The 14245-nt window shown below is 36.3% G+C and overlaps 1 protein-coding gene across 1 annotated transcript in view; it reads left to right on the top strand.

The window, feature by feature from the left end:
* The window catches only part of ctbp1 (C-terminal binding protein 1), an 88971-nt gene that overhangs the window by 50373 nt on the left and 24353 nt on the right, over nucleotides 1-14245 (top strand). Inside the window, exons 2-3 of the mRNA XM_030145600.1 lie at nucleotides 8625-8779; nucleotides 14076-14220. Of these exons, the coding sequence (XP_030001460.1) occupies nucleotides 8625-8779; nucleotides 14076-14220 (300 nt within the window). The remainder of the gene's footprint in view (nucleotides 1-8624; nucleotides 8780-14075; nucleotides 14221-14245) is intronic.

Genomic DNA, 14245 nt, shown 5'->3' with positions numbered 1-14245 from the left:
AGGGGGCAGCCGGTGGTCTTCTGGGCCATGGTGATGACCCTTTGGAGCGCCTTCCTGTTCGCAGAATTTAAATAGAATAGAACTGAAATTTATTGTAAGTAGTTGCTTTTCCACTGGACATATGCGCAAAACTTTACCGATATTTACTAAATGTTGAAAAAACAGAAGTGCGTAATGTTGGTTTTTCCATTAAATCACAAATGCGATGATTTGTTTATTTATTATCATGAGATGACACGAGAAGTCATTCCATAAACGTGCCAACGAGCGTAAATATCATGTTGATTTACAGATATATTCATTATTATTATATATTACCCCTCTATCCCGAACTAAATTAACCCTTTCATGCATACTGGTCACTCCAGTGGACAGTTATTCTCCAGCTGTCCTCTTGTATATTCATGGATTTTGTTGTTTTACTTGCATATCAACCAACACAGTGGATACTTATGCACCATCCCATAATACACTGCTTACTGTAACATTCCTGTTCTTGATAAACCTGATCTGCAGCAACATATTTGAGTGTAAATCAATTGCTAATTGTTATTAGACTCTAATTAACAGTTGTTTTGTTTTTTTTAAGTTGTTGTGTTTTGTTGTTTTTTGCATATTATTTGAGTGAGTAAAAACTACTGTTATAGTATGTTAAAATGTGAGAAAACATGAGATTAGCAACATTAAAAAACATTTATTTCATAGTTTTCACACAGTATGACAGTAAATGCATGTTTCTTTGCTTCAAAAATTAAACGCATGGTGTCCGGCTGAGTGGAAATTTTTGTAACTCCATGAAAAATAGGTTCATTAAAAAAAAAAAAAAAAAAAGAAAAAAAAAAAATCACATTGTTTTTTTCATGCCTAAAGAGGAATAAAAACACAGGGGAAAAAAATCTTGATTAAGCTTCTAATAATTCATGCATGAAAGGGTTAAAAAAAATATTTGGTTTCCTGTTGTGTCCACACATACCACACCATGGTTCTTTTAAAACTCTTCTTCACTTGTTGTAACGTCTGTCAATATCAGTTTTTTGTTTTTTGTTTTGTTTTTATTCACCTGACTCTAGTTGCAGAAAAAGGTCTTTCCATTGCAGTTTTGCGTGATATACCATTTGTGCTACACCCAAAAATCCACCTCTTGCCAGCGCAAAAAGTTTTAATTGAAAAACAAGAGTTTTGGCGAAATTGTGTTTTTTCCATTTGATAAATTTTTATGCGCAAGTTATATTCACACAATCTGAAGGTCAATGGAAAGCAAGTACTGTTACAAGAACAATGAAAATCAGTTTTATGAGTTTCTTGTTGAGCATCAAACACTCAAAGTATAAAAAGACTATATAAAAATATCACAAAATTATACGGACAATATACAAAAACTACAAATAATTACTAAAATCTACAAAAAGCCAACTCTATACTACAGATAAAGAATAGAATAGAATAGAATAGAATAGAACAGAATAGAATAGAATAGAATAGCCTTTATTGTCATTGCACAAAAGTTACAATGAAATTGCTGTGGGGCTACTACTCTGCACCACATGATAATAATAAAAAAAAGATATAAGACAAAATTAGCATATATGTATAAATAAATAAACAAATAAATAACAGTGTGATTAAAAACAGTGGAGACTAAAAAATTAAAAATACAGTGTGCAAGGTTAAGTGCGGTGTGCAGGATTGTACAGGTGCCGAAGTTGTGTTAGACTGTGTGTGAAGGTGAGTATATGAGTCCGTAGGTGTTGGCCTAAAAATTATCTTGTGTAACTAAAGTTTGTTTTCGAGAGGGATACAGATACAGGGATAACAGATGTAGAGTTCTTCAGGGAAGTTTGAGCAATCAGCATTGAATTTTTCTAGAGTTGAATGTTTGGTATTGTCAGTTTCACTAAATATTTTAAGATTATTCCTCTGGTGTAATCTTAACCCATAAAGACCCAAACAGCCACTGGTGATCAAAACCATCTCCTGATCCAAACTGTTTATTACCTGTAGATCCATTAATTCTATCAATACATGTAAATAATTGGTGTAAAACACAGTTTATATTTTCATGGTCATCAGATATGACCCATTTGAATGTTTAAAGACTCTGTGGTGAACGTGGAAACACCGTCATCTTCTACAACATTGATTCACCAGTAAAACCCATGGAGTTGGATCAATGACAGTGAATGGAGACACTTGTTTTATATTCAGTTATTGATATTTTTGCTCTAAAAGTCACTTTTTCTTCAGTTTTCTCTGTTTCTCTTATAATTAGAAAAGCACTTGGAGAGCGCAGACCTCCGCCAAGCGCAAAAATTCCCCACATAATCGGTGATACAAATCCTACATTTATTTTTTAAAATAAAATCCGCCTTCTGGATCAGATCCGGATCAGCCTTTGAAATGTGATAGAGGACCCCATTGTCAATTCCTGAGTTAAATTTCATGAGTTTTGGTCAATAATTAAGCGAGATATTGGGAAACGAAAATTTTGGCCCCATTTACCACAATGTTAACGAAAATTTCAAAGTGATCCAGAATCCAGGATTTCTTCCGGATCACCCCCAAAAGTTAATCATTTCTTCCTTATCCCATTTCCAACAAACCCTGAAAATTTCATCAAAATCTGTCCATAACTTTTTGAGTTATGTTGCACACTAACGGACAGACAAACAAACAGACAGACAGACAAACAAACAAACAAACCCTGGCAAAAACATAACCTCCTTGGCGGAGGTAATAACCTTCAACTTCAATCTGAGCTTTTATGAAAATCTACATGATCAGTAAATTAAAAACAGAAAAATACCTGATTTTTCCTGAAAAAAAAATGCAAAATACAGGGGATAATATTATAATAAATCACTTAAGAAAGGTTAAATCTAGCGGAAAGAATAATTTGGGAACTGCCACAAAAGTAGCATAGGGTTAACATTTGATTTATCAATTTCTCTAATTGTTCAGAAAGGAAAACTTCCATGAGTTGAATGAATTCAATATAATGTCCTGCCCTAGTTGACATGGTTCATCTGTATTTTATTCTGTGTTCCAATATGGCAGTAATAAGGTTTCTATTCTTATGTCATGTTGCGTCAACATGTTGAATTTTTTTTACTAAACCGAAATATAACTCAGATGCATAATTTAATTATTATGACACTTAAACTAGTCTAGTAAAATAAAAATAAGCAATAATACTATAATTATTCACAATTATATCTCAAATTTCAATATCACGGCAGCCACAGTTTTTTTTTATCATTTGCACTGGAAGAAAAACTAGTCCAATAAGTCACCGTCTATGGTCAAACACTTACGGTTGATCCATCATTAATTATATGAAAGCAAATGAATAAATGTAAAGAGGCTGAAGCACTAATGGTGAGTCGTAATTACCGTGAACATGCTCACACTACAGTATAGGCTGCTTTAGAATATTTTACACATCATTTTTCAGCTATTCTACCTCCAGTACCCTCCTCACCTCATCAGTCTAATTACCGCCTGTTTCAAAGGCACGAAACTTCATTTAAGCCACTCAACATTAAACTGAAACAATGAAATTCATAAAAGGAGAAAAACAGCTGTGACTCATGACCTCTCGGAACAGGAATTAGCCGAGCAGACACACAGACACACAGACAGACAGACAGATGCTCTGGGAATATTCTCCTTTTTCTTTCCTCTATCACGGTTGTCACGGCAACTGCATCGCCCCAGAGCGAAGAAATTATGGGATGTAGATGAAGCAGGGAATCGTCTGTGCCCGGTAGCGAATGCGCATATTCAGTATTAGATATCATAAGTGACAAACATCTTATAATAAGTAACTGGTTTCAGAAACGCTCCGAGACATGAAATACAATGCAGCGAGTTTCATTATAAACACAAGGGAAAGGAAATAGATCTGGAAACGGATAAGTCAATTCAAGTCAAGGGGATTTTCAGTCATTTCCACCATATACAGCTGATAGAATACACAGCGGAATGAAACAATGTTAGACAAAACAACAGGAAAGTGAAGTAAATCCTTATTCACAATGGACTAGTACAGCCTGAGGACCTGAGGTGATTTAGAAATGAACCTCCAACCTCTGTGTTACATGCAATCCATTTCATTTTCTTTTTTTTTTTTTTTTTTTTACATATTTATTTATCATTTTTTGATGCATATTTAAGTTACATTGAACATTTGAATATTCAATTTCAGAGGCATTAAGCATGTCCCATTCTTTCTGATCTCCTCACCCTCCCACTCCTGGTCCTACAGGACATACTTGATGATAGTAATAAAAATGGCAAAGTGGTCATAGAACAAAAAAGGTCAAATAAAGAGGTGGGCGATATATATCGCCTACGATAAAATCGTGAATGTTGATTTGACGATGTGCAATTTTACATTATCGAGTATTCATACTGTCTCGAAATGAAAACAAACGGACGGTGCAAAGACGGTGAAGGAGAGGTGCATGTAAGTCCTCACTGGCTGAATGCTTGCCTCAGAAGCCAATCAGCGGACAGGATTCAGTCTCGTGGTGACTTAGCGGCACCAAAACAAAACATAGTGCAGTGGTTCTCAGTCTTTTTCTGTGGGGCCCCCCTTTGGTGGATGAAAAATCTCCAGGCCCCCCTCAACCCCAATAACATTGTAACAGTGGTGCAATTATAACTTTTATTGAAAGAAACATCAATATTGTAACAATACTTTTTGCTTTTCTTTTAATAATTTGTTGTACAAATTATTTTATTTATTTATTTTTTTTTAAGATTTTTGCTTGAATAATACAAATAAACTCAACCAAACTGCTCCCTGAGATAATATTTTTCAAATAAAAATAGGAAATGAGCAATTATCTTACAACTATAACAATAAAGTTCCTTTTTTTTAGAACAACAAGCACATTTTAGTAACAAAGATGAACATTTTAACAATATCAGTGGCTGCAATGAGCCTGTTTACATTGCACATCTCAGAACATTAAAATGCAAACTGTACAAACTGTGCAAAAACAGAAACATTGCACATTTGTCTTTTCCAGTCCAGTCCTTGTCCATTCTCCAAACCTAAACTCTTTGTCTAGTGACAGATCAGTATGGCAGTAGATTGCTTTGTTATATGTCCCTAAAATGAGTCCAGGGTGCTCCAACGCTAAAACATTAGTTCCATCTGCTACATGTTCTAACCTGAAGGGAAAAAAACACCCAGGAGTGATCCCATGCCCCCCCTGGCAAGCTTTTGCGCCCCCCCAGGGGGGCCCGCCCCACAGTTTGAGAAACACTGACATAGTGTCACATGTAGGAAATATACAGGAGTCTCCGTCTCAGCAGATGATGTCATAGTAGACGTGGGTCCACATCACCAGCCTGGAAATGGTTCGGTTTTGACCAGACTGACGGTCAAAATAACATTATATGCAAGCAGGGGCCCTGTAAAGGGGGGGGGGGGGGGGCGTAAATGTGACAAATTCATGGGACCCAGCATTTGTGGGGGCCCCATAGAGCAGTGGAGGGGGTCCAGTGGATACAGGCTAGAAGTTTTGAAAATTTCATGTAAGATCCGCTGTATATTAGAGGCATAGAAGCCAAGAGTCAGACGTTGAAAGCATGATAGGTTTCACTTTCGTTTCACCCCAGCGTTGGGCATTCCGTTAGTTATGGACCGCACACCCACATATATAACTACTGCCCCTACCCCACATAAACCCCGCCCCCCATGCTTTGCAGAAGATGTATGAAGCACTTTAAAAAACAAACAAGAGCTGTTGTTCTGAAACGCTGTCTATCCATAGATGTCCTGGTAAGCAAGTGGAGTTTTACAGCATTTTTTATTAAAAAAAAAAAAAAAAAAAAAGAAAAAAATTCACATTTTAAAGGATATCATCAGATTAAGGTTATCATGAAATTTAAAAAAACAATCGATTTTTTTTTTTTGCCCATTTCGCCCACCCCTAGTCAAATATATACATAATAATAATAATAATAGTAATAATAATAATAAAAAATAAATTGAAATAATAAAAGCAAAGAAAAGAAAAGAAAAAAAAATAGCCTAATAGTAAACAAATCTGCTTATTCACAATTACATCCTACACGCAAGATATGGACATGTAATGTTATTAATACTATTGGAGAGTACACAAATATATACAACACGCCAAACAGGAAAAAGAAAAAGAGAGAGAGAAAAAAAATGTGTGTATGGGAAAACTGCATTAAAAGCATTTTTTTGTAGTTTAGAGTGTCTTTAAGCATTTAACCATAGAGCCCCATACTACTTGAAATTTTGATGGCTGACCTCTCAAACTGTATTTAATCTTCCCTAAATTTAAAAAAACAAACAAAAACATGATGTCGCTAAGCTAAGAGGACAGTTTTGTTACTGTTGCTGATTTCCATCCAAACAGTATTTGTCACGTTTCATATTCTACAGGAATTTACCGACATTATCCTCCAGATAAGAGGCCAAGGCTCGGTATGAATAATAAACCACTCAAGGAGAACTGTTGAAAGATAGAAAAATACCTGCCGTGCACGTCATCCATCTCATCAGCTTTTGAGATTCCACTTCTCTAAAGGACTTCAGTTTGCTCTTTCACTGAATCTCTATGATACATTATGACATGAGGCTCTTGACTTTACACCCTGAACACTTTTAATATTGTATGAATAATAACCAGTACAGCCTCTGTCGTTCTCAGCCAGGAAATAGGCTGAATAAATGGGTAAAAATGTAAAAAAAAAAAAAAAATGACTCCAAATCCCAGAGATGTTGTTTTGCACAGGAGTAATATTATCACAGAACCTTTGTAATAATACCTCTGTGTTTGCTGAACGAAGGAGGCAAATTGTGGTGGAATTTTTACTCACAAATTAGCCACTTAGTAGAATATAAACGGGAATAAGAGCAAAGACAACCTCTGCAATTATTACAAATTACCCGAGGTCCACAGATAATAGTCCTTTATGGGCTGTAAACATCCAAGAAAGTCAAGATAAGAAACTAAACGGCACCAGTTTGGATCCAGACTGGTATTATTTGACCATTTTTACTTTCTTCTACATTTTTTCCCCTAAATATATCATAATAAGTAACATCCCCACTTAAAACTAACGATAATGAGGTCTATGTGATATACTTTGGTCATTTATGTGCATGAGTTATATCAAATGTTTCCAAGAATATTCAACCTCAGAGAAATGTGTTTTGATCAGTGTAGAGATCTGTTTAATCAATGCTAAGTTTAGGTATCATAACAAGAGCTTTTGTCACTAAGTGTAAAAACCAGTTGATTTATTTAATTGATGACCCTTAATAAGGTTCTTCTGTTACAAAAAGTATGTGTTCATAAATGCACAAAAAAAAATATGCACGATTCCTATGGTATTGTACTGACAAAAACAGCGCTTTTAGGCATTCCGTGTTTTCTTTTCTGTCTGTTTTAGTCACATGATACACACAGGAGTTAGTACTTGATTCCATAACCGTTGTTTTTGATGACTTTTGATGGTCTAATAATTTCTTCCGTGACTAGATTTTCCTCAACAATGGCAGTTAAAAATGCTCCAATAATCACACGCTGTCTCTCAATATCTACATCTACACTGAACAAAAATATAAACGCACCACTTTTGTTTTTGCTCCCATTTTTCATGAGCTGAACTCAAAGATCTAAAACTTTTTCTGTGTACACACAAGGTTTATTTCTCTCAAATATTGTTCACAAATCTGTCTAAATTTGTGTTAGTGAACACTTCTTCTTTGCTGAGATAATCCATCCACCTCACAGGTGTGGCATATCAAGATGCTGATTAGACAGCAGGATTTTTGCACAGGTGTGCCTTAGGCTGGCCACAATAAAAGGCCACTCTAAAATGTGCAGTTTTATCACACAGCACAATACCACAGATGTCACAAGTTTTGAGGGAATATGCAATGGTCATGCTGACTTCAGGAATCTCCACCAGAGCTTTTGCCTGTGAATTGAATGTTCATTTCTCTACCATAAGCCATCTCCAAAGCTGTTTCAGAGAATTCATGAAGAAGACTGTGTGAGGAAAATGGTGGTCACACCAAATACTGACTGGTTTTCTGACCCCCCTGGACCACCCAATACAGTAAAAGTGCACATTTTAGAGTGGCCTTTTATTGTGGTCAGCCTAAGTCACACCTGTGCAATAATCCTGCTGTCTAATCAGCATCTTGATCTGCCACACCTGTGAGGTGGATGGATTATCTCAGCAAAGGACAAAGGAGAAGTGCTCACTAACACAGATTTAGACAAATTTATGAACAATATTTGAGAGAAATAGGCCTTTTGTGTACATAGAAAAAGTTTTAGATCTTTGAGTTCAGCTCATGAAAAATGGGAGCAAAAACAAAAGTGGTGCGTTTATATTTTTGTTCAGTGTAGGTCTCACTTACTGTTGTGATTGAAACACTGAGTGGCAGAGGTTACATGCTACGTATATGAGGAGATGATGAGACTCTGATAGCATCTCCTAATCACATAACTGTCTCGTCTTTCTGTCTCGATATGTGTAGCTCATCTGCATTTTTACCGCCAACCCTCTCCAGTGAGACATCTTATCTCACTTCTTCTAACCCTCTCTTTGGTCTTTTGTGTGTTCAGGCATCAGGCCACCCATCATGAATGGGCCTATGCACCCGCGCCCCCTGGTGGCGCTATTGGACGGGCGGGACTGCACCGTGGAGATGCCCATCCTCAAAGATGTAGCAACTGTGGCCTTCTGTGACGCCCAGTCAACACAGGAGATCCACGAGAAGGTAACAACCACATGGACGGGATCAACATACGTCCATCAGAGTATTTTAAAACTCAGACTGAATGAAACAACAAATCTGAGGTTTTACTCAACAGCAGTAATCATTTTTCACTGTTGCTACTGCTCATGCTGCTGCTATATGCACTACCACTAAATTTTGTACATATTAAGAACTTATTTTATTTTATTTTTATCTTGCTTTAATCTTTTTTTGTATATTTTTTATGGTACCTTTATCCTACCCTACATACCGTTTATGTATATATTCTATTTTACATTTTATTCTTTATCTGTCTTATGTTACAAACCAAGACCTGGGTAACTATATTTCTTTCTATCACATACCATTGATGGAATGACAATAAAACTGAGTCTGATTTTAACAGATCCAATAATAACAAAAAAAAAAAAAACTTCATCAGCAGAAACTGTCAATACCAAGCAATCAGCTCCAGAAAAATTCAAAGCTAATTGTTCAAAGTTCCCAGAAGAAATCGGCATCTGTTATGCCTATATGTGTATCCTACTCAAAAAACAAAGTTAGCTTAGCAATTTTTTCCACTGAGTCACTTCGCTTTCTAAAAGACTGTCAAAGGATTTAATTATACAAAAGTTTACTTACATTTATACTTACTTAAAAAGTTCAATGTGTAACTTTTTTACAGTACTTACGTGCAGTTAGTGGTCATTTGTTGATGTTAGCTTACTCCATTTCTAAGCTAACAGTTGCTAGAGTTGTACTGTGAGGCTGCTGTAGAAGAGCACAAGTAAGACACTGAAGACAAGTGGTGTGAGCATGAGGATTTTCATTGATAAACAGATCTGAGTCATCTGCATAGAGATCAGTGTACAGGTTATTGTCATGGATGCAGTTAGCTAACATAAATAAATGACAGCTCCGGGCACAAAACTATCGACAAACAAAACCTTCATGTAACCACACATACATGTTACATATCGGAGAGTTACTTATAATACCTGGCTTTGCATAATTTCACAACATTAGCTAATGATAGCGCTAATTTGGTGTTGCACGATAAGATCTCTCAGCCTTGACACAAAGTTAGCTAATAGTTGCTAGTGTTGTACTGTGAGGCTGCTGTAGAAGAGCACAAGTGAGATACTGAAGACATGTGGAGTAAGCATGAGGATTTTCATTGATAAACAGATCTGAGTCATCTGCATAGAGATCAGTATACAGGTTATTGTCATGGATTCAGTTAGCCAACATCAACAAATAACAGCTCTGGGCACAAAACAGTCGACAAACAAAACCTTCATGTAACCACACATGCATCTTACATATCGGAGAGTTACTTATAATACCTGCCTTAGCATAATTTCACAACATTAGCTAATGATAGCGCTAATTTGGTGTCGCATGATAAGGTCTCTCAGGCTTGACACAAAGTTAGCTAATAGTTGCTAGTGTTGTACTGTGAGGCTGCTGTAGAAGAGCACAAGTGAGATACTGAAGACATGTGGAGTAAGCATGAGGATTTTCATTGATAAACAGATCTGAGTCATCTGCATAGAGATCAGATCAGATAGCGCTAATTTGGTGTTGCACGATAAGGTCTCTCAAGTTTGACACAAAGTTAGCATTAAACGTTAGATGTTTACACTAAGTACTTTGTGCTATTTAACCTGTTTAACCCTGACTATATTTTCAGGGGAAAAACGCCTAAACAGACATCCCCAAAGTAAATGAAGAATAACTTCACAACAATAAGATTCATGTGGATGTTCTTGGTGTCTATGGACATTTAGAGACCTCACAGAATCTATTCCCATTGTCTAAAATATTGTATCTATTACTATGCCTGAGTAAACTGTAACAAACTAAAAGAGAAATTAGAATTTTTTATCCTCGCCTGTTTTTTCTTTTTTCGGCTGGATTGACGATGATATGCATAAATTAATTGTTCGTGTCGGAGATTTTTAATAGTGTATATTTCACCCCACAAAGATTAAAAATCATGTTTGAACATTAAAGTTTGCACTAAAATACACTTTTGATGTACTTTTATTAACATTAGGGTCTAAACTTTATTCTCATCAGCCTTTGAAAGGAGATAAAAATGGGGTCCCAATTCAGGAACCAGGAATGTGCGCTGTTTTTATTTTTATTTTATTCTATTGTATTTCTGTTTTTATTTTTTATTTTATTGTATTTCAAATTTCATTTTATTTCTTGCACTCAAAAATTCTATGTATAATCAAATATTTTAATGTGCGCTGTGTTTATTTTTATTTTATTGTATTTCTCTCAAATTTCATTTTATTTCTTGATGTATAATCAAATCTTAATGTATTTTAATATTGTATTTTTTCAATCAATGTGAAGCACTTTGGGCTACAATTTCTGTATGAAAGGTGCTATACAAATAAAGTTTATTATTATTATTATTATTAAACTAAGCAAAAGTTGAAAAAACATCCACTATCCTGATTTATTATATTTTTATAGTAGATGAATATTAATATAATTTTTTAGGCCCGCGGGTGGGCTAATAGGGCTAAAGGGGTTATCATTAGTGATAGTTAGCATTGCGATTTCAGTGGGCTAGTATTAGCTGTAACCCCCTGTTCTTTCCCAGCTCCACCCTATTGTCCAAATACGGTCTTTTCTGTTTCTAACAAAACAATACGAGGAGGCGTGGAAAAAGGACAGTTGGGGAAAAAAAACGTTTAAGTTACAATGTTTATTTTTCAACATATGCTCCATCTAGGCCAACACATTTCTGCAAGCGTTGACACCAGCCTTTAAGTCCATCTGTGTAAAACTGAGGGCCATGGGATTTCAACCATGTCAAAGCCGTGTCCCCCCCCCCCCCCTCCCCCCCCGTATGTTAGCGGTTAACATGTCAAACTTGAGGCTTCAGAACAGCTATCAACAAACCAGTGGGTGATGTCACAGTTGCTATGTTGACGAAGAAACGGTCTATAAAGATAAGATGAGTGAAAATGTGTTACAGAAGAGGACAGAGAGTGAACTGAAATGTGGGTCAGGTTCAGATCTTTCCACAGCCACTATGTATTGTAAGTGGGTTTGTATGTCTGGCAGGGTTACGTCTTGTTCTGGGTGTCTGCCAGACACGCTCTCTCACTGAGCGCGCTCACTAGGCCACAGCGTGGGAGAAACAGATGGCTCGCTCTCTCGCTCACTGTCTCTTGCCCTCTCTCTCTCTCTCTCTGTGCTGTCTAGTAAGCAGCCACCTTATTGTGTAATTAAAAGGCCTTTTTTTTTTTAATTGCAACTGAACCGCATGCCACTTTCATCCTCTATCACAAACATAAAGAGGAGGGCTGGCAATGTGCAATAAGATTTTCAAATTAGCTGAAAACAATTAAAAGGTGACAACAGACCCTGGTTTTCACACTCAGTCTGATATTCCCATTCTGTATGACAGCTAATTATCTGCTTCGGAGTTAGCGTACTTCATTTGTGATAAGACAGTGCTGAAAATCTCATGAGACAGAGGAACCTGCTGATATTAGACACGTTTGTTAAATGTGGAGACATCTTATCTTAATTCCTGTGGTTATGAAAGCTCCGTTTCCATAGTAATATTCAGGAAATTGGTCATTTCATGCAAGCGTGGATATTAAAAAAACAGGAAATGGTGATAATATAGTTTATAAATAGCGCATCAAGACAAAAAAGAAATTAAAGCTGCAAGCAACATTGGGCGGACCTCGCACTGGGCGATCTGCCTCCCGTGCATTCCGCCTCCCGTGCGTTCCGCCTCCCGTGCGCTCCTCCTCCCGTGCGCTCCTCCTCCCGTGCGTTCCACCTCCTGTACGTTCCGCCTCCCGTGCGAGACAAAGAAACCTGCTGATATTAGACACGTTTGTTAAATGTGGAGACATCTTATCTTAATTCCTGTGGTTATGAAAGCTCCGTTTCCATGGTAATATTCAGGAAATTGGTCATTTCATGCAAGCGTGGATATTAAAAAAAACAGGAAATGGTGATAATATAGTTTATAAATAGCGCATCAAGACAAAAAAGAAAAAAAAAAAGAAATGAAAAAGCCTTAACCAAGATCCTGACTTTAACCCTTTCATGTATTAATTACACTGGGTTACAAAAAAATGTTTTTTGCAAGTTGTCTTGGTTTTTTCAACTGAATTCGGACCATTTTGCACCGCTAAATCCAAAAAATGACATCTGTTTTTTCTCAATCAGGTCAGGTTTTTTTTGCTAATTTGATTTGGAAAAATTTGATCTTCTCACAAAATATAATAATTAATACCAAAATAAGATTGGTAAGCACACTTTATGAAACTTGTGACTTGATTCCTGTTAGGTACAATGGTGTATTCACCGCAGATGTAGCAGAATACGTCAGGCTTATTTTTGCAAGATCTTCTAGTCGAAGCCATTTCATTCACCTGTAATATTAAAAAAAACATTCATCATAAATTGGCAAAAGTCAAATCTTCAGAACTCGTTTATTGCAAGAAATAGGAAAGAATTTTGTATCATATGATGTGAAAATGCCCATAAATGTAAGCAAAAATGTTAAAAAGCCAATATGTAGCATAGTTCAGAAAGTTGACCTGATTGAGCAAAATTAATGTGATTTTTGGATTCAGCACACCAAGATGATCCTAAATCAGCTCAAAAAACTTCAACAATAAATTTGTTGTTGACCAGTGTTATAGTCAAGATTAGTCAAGATTTTTTTCTTGAGTGTTTTTATTCCTCCATAGGCATGAGAAAAAAAACACAATGTGATCAAGTTTGTTTGTTTTTTTCATGGAGTTACAAAAATGTCCATGCATTTAATTTTTGAAGTAAAGAAACGTGTTTTAAACCCCAATATCAGAAAGTGATGCAATAAATCTGATGTTTTCTCACATTTTAACATATTCTAATGCTAGTTATTACTCTTTTCATGGAGATAATGTGCAAAAAAACCCCAAAAAAACCACCTTTTTTTCTCTAACAAATAACAATTGATTTACACTGAAACATGTTCGTGCAGATCAGGTTTATCTAGAACAGCAAAGTTACAGTAATGGTATGAATTGCAATGTATGGGATGATGCATAAGCGTCCGCTGTGTCGGCTGATATGGAACTAAAACAACAAAACCCGTGAATATACAAGAGAACAGCTGGAGAAGAACTGTCCACTGGAGTGACCACTACGCATGAAAGGGTTAAGGAAACACTGACCGTGAACTTGTTGAACTGTGTTTCCTGGTGGTTACGACACAAAAGCCACATCTACAAAAGTCATTAATTCACAATCGGACAGTCTGACTCATGTTGTTTTTATTGTTAAGGTGCTGAATGAAGCTGTAGGAGCGCTGATGTACCACACCATAACTCTGATGAGAGAGGACTTGGAGAAGTTTAAAGCTCTGCGCATCATCGTTCGCATCGGCAGCGGATACGACAACATCGACATCAAATCTGCTGGAGAGTTGGGTGAGAATCTAAACGCACACACAGG

Source organism: Sphaeramia orbicularis, chromosome 10 (genome assembly GCF_902148855.1).
Source record: "Sphaeramia orbicularis chromosome 10, fSphaOr1.1, whole genome shotgun sequence".
Lineage (NCBI taxonomy): Eukaryota > Metazoa > Chordata > Actinopteri > Kurtiformes > Apogonidae > Sphaeramia > Sphaeramia orbicularis.
This window is presented reverse-complemented; position numbering and strand designations above follow the sequence as displayed.